Source organism: Ornithorhynchus anatinus, chromosome 15 (genome assembly GCF_004115215.2).
Source record: "Ornithorhynchus anatinus isolate Pmale09 chromosome 15, mOrnAna1.pri.v4, whole genome shotgun sequence".
NCBI classification, from domain to species: Eukaryota; Metazoa; Chordata; class Mammalia; order Monotremata; family Ornithorhynchidae; genus Ornithorhynchus; species Ornithorhynchus anatinus.
Window position 1 is genome coordinate 11,793,415 of NC_041742.1, and position 8,853 is coordinate 11,802,267.

The following is an 8,853-nucleotide window of genomic DNA, read 5'->3' on the forward strand; positions in this document are numbered from 1 at the left end:
CACTCTAAGGAAAATATAGAGAAGCAGCATGTTGTAGTGGAAAGAGCAAGCATCTGGGAGTCAGAGAACTTAGATTCTAAACCTGGTTCCACCTTTCATTTGCTGTATGACCTGAGGCAAGTCTCTTCAGTTACCTCAGTTACCTCATCTGTGAAATGTAGATTAAGACTGTGAGGTCTGTGTGGGAGAGGAACTGTTTAACCAGATCATTTCATATCTACCTCAGTGTAGAGTACAGTGCCTGGCAAATAGTAAGTGCTTAAGAAATTCCTTTAAATACCATAAAAATGGGTTTCCAATGTATAAAAGGGGAAAGACACTACAAGAGACACAGGAAAGTTTAGGGTTGTGGCTCTAGTCCTGTACCCTCCGGATCCATATGTCTGTGGGGGAAGACAACCAATACCATCTTCCCCTGCCCCAAAATAACCCTCCCTCATAATAATAATAATGATAATAATGGTATTTGGTAAACACTTACTATGTGCCAAGCGCTGTTCTAAGCGCTGGGGTAGATACAAGGTCATCAGGTTGTCCCAGGTGGGGCTCACAGTCTTAATCCCCATTTTACAGGTGAGGTAACTGAGGCACAGAGAAGTTAAGTGACTTGTGCCAGGTAACACAGTTGACAAGTGACAGAGCAGGGATTAGAACCCATGTCCTCTGACTCCCAAGCCCATACTTTTTCCACTGAGCATTGCTGGATTCACCAATAATAGAATTCACAGCCTCCCCTCTTTGTAGAAGAAATAAATATTCCTAAATCTGCTATTTGGACAAAAATATCAAATCAGAAACTTTGGTCTCCCTTGCCATGGAGTGCGAACTTTATTCACAGCAACAATAAGGGTGAGAAATGAGTAGTAAATGAATAGCAAATGAGAATCAGGATGGCCTAATAGATAAACCACTAGCTTGGGAGTCAGAAGGGCCTGAGGTTCTAATCCTGGCTCCACCACTTGTCTGCCGTGTGACTTGGGCAAGCCACTCACTTTCTCTGCACCTCAATTTCCTCATCTGAAACATGGGGACTAAGACTATGAGCTAAATGTGGGACGTGAACTCTGTGTTCAACCTGATTATCTTGTGTCTACTCCAGCATATAGTACAGTACTGGGCATACAGTACGCACTTAGCAAATGCCATTAAAAAAAAAACCCACATGAATTTGAAAACTCAAAATCTGGACTAAACATGGTCAGTCCCTTATGAGTTCCCCAATTTGGTCTAGCGGTTCTCCACTCCTCCCTTAGCTTTCCCTCCTTTTGGCTGTCTCTATTCAGAGCAAGAGCAGCAAGGTGGGCCAAAGTTTAGGTCTGTTCTGAAGTCAGGGCCAAGCAAAAGAGACACCCACTTTCTGTCTGCCAGGCTATTTTGCCCAATTCCTCCCTTGGAATTGACTGACGTTCAGCTGATAGTACGGGGTGACTGAGTCACTCCTTGAGTGAGTGCCACACATCTGGGTGATTGAGAGTTCATAAACTGATATTATAGGAGGAGGGATCACACTTCTGAATGTTTGACAGCTCATGAGTTGATGTCGTCTGAGGAGAGACAACGTCGCTGAGTGAGGGCAGCTTCCTTCCCTCCCTTCCACCAAGGATCCCTGCTCCCAGCAGGAATAAAACTGATCCTCTACACATTTAGACACCTCCAACGCTTTTGGGAATTGCACCGTTGTAACCGTGAAGAAGCAGTGTGGCCTAGTGAAAAAAGCATGGGCCTAGGAGTCAGAGGACCTGGGCCGGGCTTTAATCCCAGCTCTGCTCCTTGCCTGCTGTGTTATCTTGGAAAAGTCACTTAACCTTTCAGTTCCTGTTATCTCCTCTATGAAACAGGGATTAAGACTGAGAGCCCCAAGTGGGACATGGACTGTGAGCAAGCTGATTAGCTTTTATCTACCACAGTGCTTAGTACAATGCCTTGCAAATAGTAAGCGCTTACTAAATACCTTAAAAACTCCTCTGCTTTCCCTCCTGCCTCTGACAGGCAATTTTCCCATCATGCTCCATGTGCACCAAGGCCAGGATAAAAGCTGCTCTCACGTGCCCTCGAATTCCTCCATCCCCAGCAAGATTCTGAGCCTATTTTGCCCATTTATTTGTCTCGTTTTAATGTTTCATCACTTCTAATGCTTTTGTCTCAATTCCCTTCTTCTCACTTCATCCCCATAGATTGTAAGCCCACCAAGGGACAAGGACATTGTCTAATTCCCACATGTGTATTCTCTTCCAGTGCTACTTACAGTGCTCTGCACACAATAAGCACTCACTAAATACTATTACGATTAGTACTACTATTATTACTAGTGCTACTAATTTAAAGAGGAGGTAGCTGAGGCACAGAGAAGTGAAGCGACTTGCCTAAGGTCACACAACAGGCCCGAATCCTTATCCACTCCAAGGAGCTGGCCATTTGGAAAAAAGTTACAGGAACCTGGAGAAGAGAGGATAAGATGGAGGAGGGAAGTAGTGGAGTGCACACTGTAATCCCGTCAGTGGGCAGGGATTGTCTCTATCTGTTGCCAAATTGTACATTCCAAGTGTTTAGTACAGTGCTCTGCACATAGTAAGTGCTCAATAAATACTATTGAATGAATGAATGAATGAATGAATGGTGAGCACTTTGAAGCCAGTCTATTTTTGATTCCAGAGAAGTTCAGAGATCAATATATATGGAAATGGACAGTAAAGAACACAGGCAGATGCCTCTGGGGCATCTCTGGTCTGTTTGCTTCCCCTGATCCCTGTCCCCTCCCACCTGGAGTTTCTCATGAAGTGACAGGAGGGGAGAACATGCCTTCTCTGGGACTTGGGATGCCATCGGCATTGGAAATGGGAGATTTCCTCTTTCGGAACATTCTCATCCTCTGGTTACTGTGAATCAATAGGAAAGGACGGAAGGCCGAGAAGGTGAATGTCAAAACCAAGTGGCTGCTGACCAACTCGGGAGAATTTTCTCTCCCCTTGAGCAAACTGCTTAGCGTGACTGCATCTCTCCCATAGAGGAGGACATAGAGGGTGACGAGGGCGATGACCCTCTTGGCTGCTCTGACCTCAGGCATCTCCCTGGGGGAGCGTCCCGGCCCATGGAGGTGGCGGACCTGCCGGTGGTGTCTATGCAGGACGAACACCATGTAGCTGCTGGCCACACTCATGATTCCCACAAAGAAGAGATCCCGCAGAGAAAGCACAATTGCATTGACCAAGGTGATTCCTGCAGTGACACTGACAGAAGAACAGTAATTCAGAAGTACTGTATTTCTGGTGCTGTTCAGCGGCCCCGAAATGTATATGAGTGCAGTGACATTGACCAGAAGATTGACGACCCAGGAGAGGAGGCAGGAGGGAATGATGCAGTTGGGAAGTTTGGATTTGACTCCTGCCCACCGGGATGTGCTGGGGCTGATGGTGATGGCCTGAAAGATGCTCAGGAGGCAGGTGGTACCAAGGGAGAGAGCACGAGCCACTCGGTGAAAATAAAAGAGGATTTTACATCCTACAGCATCCAAGAAATTTCTCCACCCCCACGCTGACATAGTCTCAGGGATTCCCCTGGTGAGGAGCATCAGGATGTTGGCCAAAGTTAAGTGGATGAGGATCAATTCTGAGGAGCTGGGCTTGTGGCTGGTGGAAACTGTACAGACAGATACCAGGAGGAGAAACACATTTCCTGAGACTCCAATGCCCATCTCTAATAGAATCAGGGTCACAGATGAGATTTTTCTGGTATCCATTCTCTGAAATCTCAGTCAGGATCAGCAGAAGCCATTTGCAGAACAGCCTAGAGAGAAGGAAAAGTAGAGAAGGGAGAGAGATTCGTTTGAACACATGATTACTTTCAGGACCCATATTCCTGAAGCAAAATTGTTGGCAGGTTTAGCAAATTTTTAAAGATGATTAATGGATACCATCCAAAAATCAAGAAACAGGGATTTCCCTACTCAGTCAGACCAATCAGTAAGGTGTATTTATTGAGCACTTACTGTGTGTAGAGTGTTCTACTTAGCACCTGGAAAAAACAATACAATAAAAGTGGTAAGCACTTTGACTGCCCTTAATCACTTTATTCATTCATTCAATAGTATTTATTGAGTGCTTAGTATGTGCAGAGCACTGTACTAAGCGCTTGGAATGTACAAATCGGCAACAGATAGAGACAGTCCCTGCCCTTTGATGAGCTTACAGTCTAATCGGGGGAGACAGGCAGACAAGAACAATGGCAATAAATAGAGTCAAGGGGAAGAATATCTCATGAAAACAATGGCAAATAAATAGACTCAGGGTGATGTACATCTCATTAAACAAAATAAATAGGGTAATGAAGATATATACAGTTGAGCGGATGAGTACAGTGCTGAGAGGGTGGGACGGGAGAGGGGGAGGAAGAGAGGAAATGGGGGGAGAAGGGATTAGCTGCGGAGAGGTGAAGGGGGTGGTAGAGAGAGCAGAGGGAAAAAGGAGGGAGCTCAGTCTGGGAAGGCTTCTTGGAGGAGGTGAGCTTTAAGTAGGGATTTGAAGAGGGGAAGAGAATTAGATTGATGGAGATGAGGAGGAAGGGCATTCCAGGACCGCGGGAGGACGTGGCACAGGGGTCAACGGCAGGATAGGTGAGACTGAGGGACGGTGAGGAGGTGGGCGGCAGAGGAGTGGAGCGTGTAGGGTGGGCAGTGGAAAGAGAGAAGGGAGGAGAGGTAGGAAGGGGCAAGGTGATGGAGAGCCTTGAAGTCTAGAGTGAGAAGTTTTTGTTTCGTGCGGAGGTTGATAGGCAACCACTGGAGGTTTTTATGAAGGGGAGTGACATGCCCAGAGCATTTCTGCAGGAAGATGAGCCGGGCAGCGGAGTGAAGAATAGACTGGAGCGGGGTGAGAGAGGAGGAAAGGATATCAGAGAGAAGGCTGACACAGTAGTCTATCCGGGATATTACGAGAGCCCATAGCAGTAAGGTAGCCATTTGGGTGGAGAGGAAAGGGCAGATCTTCATGATATTATAAAGGTGAGAGCGACAGGTCTTGGTAACAGATCGGATGTGTGGGGTGAATGAGAGAGACGAGTCAAAGATGACACCGAGGTTGCGGGCCTGAGAGACGGGAAAGATGGTTGTACCATCCACGGTGATAGGGAAGTCTGGGAGAGGACCGGGCTTGGGAGGGAAGATGAGGAGCTCAGTTTTGGTCATGTTGAGTTTTAGGTAGCGGGCAGACATCCAGGTGGAGACGTCTTGGAGGCAGGAGGAGATGTGAGCCTGAAGGGAGGGGGAGAGGACAGGGGCAGAGATGTAGATCTGCGTGTCATCTGCATAGAGATGATAGTTGAAGCCATGAGAGCAAATGAATTCACCGAGGAAGTGAGTGTAAATGGAGAATAGAAGAGGGCCAAGAACTGACCCTTGAGGAACTCCAACAGTTAAAGGATGGGAGGGGGAGGAGGCGCCTGCGAAGGAGACAGAGAATGACCGGCCAGAGAGACAAGAGGAGAACCGGGAGAGGACGGAGTACGTGAAGCCGAGGTGGCAAGAAGGAGGTCATGGGTCACCTTAGCGAGAGCAGTCTCGCTAGAGTGGAGGGGACGGAAGCCAGATTGGAGGGGGTCTAGGAGAGAAAGGGAGTTAAGGAATTCTAAACAATGAGTGTAGATGACTCGTTCTAGGATTTTGGAAAGGAAGGGTAGTAGGGAGATAGGGCGATAACTGGAAAGGGAAGTGTGGTTGAGAGAGGGTTTTTTTTAGGATGGGGGAGACATGGGCATATTTGAAGGCAGAGGGGAAGGAGCCATTGGAGATTGAGTGGTTAAAGATAGAAGTTAAGGAAGGGAGGAGGGCGGGGCGATGGTTTTTATAAGGTGTGCGGGAATGGGGTCCGATGTGTAAGTGGAGGGGTGGCACTTGCGAGGAGGGAGGAGATCTCCTCTGAGGATACTACTGGGAAGGATGGGAAAGTAGGGGAGAGGGTTGGGGGGTTACAGTCTAGCAGGAGAGACGGAAATTCAAATAAATTACGGATTTGTATGGAAGTGCTGGGCTAATAGTGGGTGAACATCGAGTGCTTAAAGGGTTCAGTACTAAGTGCTTACAGTATTCAGGAGAAAGGAGGAGTGGAGGAAATAAGGGCTTAACTGGGGAAGCCTTCTTGCTGAAGGTTTGACTTAATAAAGCTTTGAAACTGGAAGGTTGTAGACTGTCATAAATGAAGGGGGAGGGATTTAGAGGGCATGGACTAGGGGTCGTTGGCTATGTAAATAAGATTGATGTAGAATGAGTTGGTTGGTGTTAGAGGGATGAAGTCCACCTATTTGGCTTTCAGTAGGAAATTGGCGAGGAAAGATGGGAGGAGGAAAACTGAATGGGGACTTTTAAATCCCACCTCTGGTGCATCCAATCCAAGATTCTGATTGACAGGTAACAATCCTTTGGTAAATACTGAGAAAGTTGACATCTTGGAAATCTCTGCTAAGAGAATGAACCGCCTAACATCCTTAACGTTCTCTCCAGGAATACGACATGAACTGCTTGTCCAATAATGGTTCTTAACCCCCTTTGAACATTTATTTTCTGCCAATGTATAAATGAAAGTAGGGAGGGTTGAAATGATGGGTGAACAGATAAGAATTAGCATTCACACTAAAAGAAGACAGCTCTCAGGCTATTTCCGAGGAAATGAAGTAGTGGAAAAATGAGCAATCTTTTCCAGAAGACGCGTGGCTTAGTGTAAAGAGCACAGTTTGGGGAGTCAGAAGACATAGGCTCTATCCTTGCTCCGCCACTTGTCTGCTGTGTGACCTTGGGCAAGCCACTTCACTTCTCTGTGCCTCAGTTACCTCATCTGTAAAATGGGATTAAGACTATGAGCCCCAGGTGGGACAATCTGATTACCCTGTATCTACCCCAGCACTTAGATCAGTGCTTAGAACATAGTAAGCACTTGACAAATGTCATAATTATTATTATCATTATTATTAGGTGCAAGTTTACACCTCTAGTCCTCAAGCCAGTAGCCTAAAAATTATTAATCTCGGGCACTTGATATGCTGCAGTTCCTTACAAGATTGGAGGCAAACATAGGACTCTACCGCCCATCAGCAACTGAGCCTGGAATGGCCTCTCTGACTCCACACTCCTATCAGTTAATCATTAGTATTAAATGAGCATCTATTGAGAGCACAGCACTGTACCAGGAGTTTGGGAGCATACAAGAGTTAACAGACTTGATCCCTGCCCTCAAGGAACTTACAATCTAATAGTCTTGATTGAACACCTACAATGTGCAAAACACTGAACTAAACTCTTGAGAGAGTACGATAGAGGCAAATGATACAGTCCTTTCCTTCAAAGAGCTTACACTCTGACAGGGGCAATCAGAGCTGGGAGAGACCCAGGACTCCTTAATCCAATTCAGTTAGTCAGTAGGTTGTATTTAATGAGCACTTACTGTGTGCAGAGCACTATACTAATGACTTGGGAGAGTATATAACAAGAAACAGACACAGTCCCTGTCCACAGTGAGCTTACATTCTAGAGGTCCCAATCTGATCGCAGCTCCCATCTCCACAGGTTCCCTCTGGTGCCATCTCCCGCATCCATGTTGAGAGCTTCCAGAAGAGCTCAGAAGGGACCAGGTATTTCAGAGTCGTTTGGAAGAGGATCAATTCCCATTGAGGGAATGAAGCAAATACACAATGCAAAGAAGCAGAGTGGTCTAGTGGACAAAATATAGGCTTGGAAGTAAGAAGGACCTGGGTTCTAACCCCAGCTCTTCCGCTTGTCTGCTGTGTGACCTTGACCAAGTCATTTAACCTCTCTGGGCCTTAGTTTCCTCATCTGTAATATGGAAATTAAGGCTATGAGCCCCATGTGGGACAAGGACTGTGTCCAGTTTGATTATGTTTTGTCTAAGCCAGATTTTAGAACAGTGCCTAGCACACTGAAAGTGCTTAACAAAGACCATAGAAAAAAAAGATAAATAAGTCGAACACTACTGTCCAAACCCAGACCTGGCCAAGCCACTGGTCTTGAGAAAAAAAATAAAAAATATTCTGCTAAAACTTATGATCTCAGTGTCCACAACTCCCAACTTCTCCCTGTCCAAGCACATAGAGCCCGTCTCCCAGTGAATTCTCCCTATTAGACCCCGACCCTAGAATCACCCCAGCAGAGTGATGCCTGCATCCTACTCACCTGTCTTCGTCACCGGGGATGGCGGGCAGGGCAGGTCACAGACATTTAGACTCAGGCAGGACTAGGCTGAGGCACCATTTATCAGCCACTTTTCCTCACCTCTCCCCTCCCTCAGGGAGTGATTAGTGTATTAATGTCTGAGGAAGTGAATTGCTGAGCATTAATCTACTCTGATATTCAACCTTGGACATCTCTGCAAATGTACAGATTCCCCTCCCTGCTACTTAAGGGATTTATCGAGCCCAGAACTTATCCCTATTGGGTTGATTCCAAATTACCTGTCAGCAAACACCCTTAGAGAATCTGCTTCCTAAAGCCCCAGATACAACCTAGATCCCACCCCCTGACCAGTTGTCTTGTATGTGTGTATGACATTCTCATACCCCCCCATCTTGCTTTCTAAGTCCTTTCTCTGACTCCCATCTTGCATTCATCCCTTTCATGGATGGAATCAGTCAGAATAAAATGCATTTCATGAGAAGCAGCATGGCCTAGTGGCAAGAGCATGGGCTTGGGAGTCAGAGGATGTGGGTTCTAATCCTGGCTCCACCACTTGTCTGCTGTGTCACCTTGGGCAAATCACTTAACTTCTCTATGCCTCCATTCCCTCAACTGTAAAAAGAGGATTAAGGCTGTGAGCCCCATTTGGGACAGAGAGATGTGTCCAACCTTATTACCTT

The 8,853-nt window shown here is 46.4% G+C and overlaps 1 protein-coding gene across 1 annotated transcript; it reads right to left on the minus strand.

Moving 5' to 3' along the window:
• Window positions 1-2,770: 2,770 nt before the first annotated feature.
• ORNANAV1R3262 (vomeronasal 1 receptor ornAnaV1R3262) lies at window positions 2,771-3,736 on the minus strand. Its single transcript, NM_001253654.1, has one exon. It carries the CDS (start codon window positions 3,734-3,736, stop codon window positions 2,771-2,773), a length of 966 nt encoding a protein of 321 aa, NP_001240583.1.
• Between the last annotated feature and the right edge of the window lie 5,117 nt (window positions 3,737-8,853).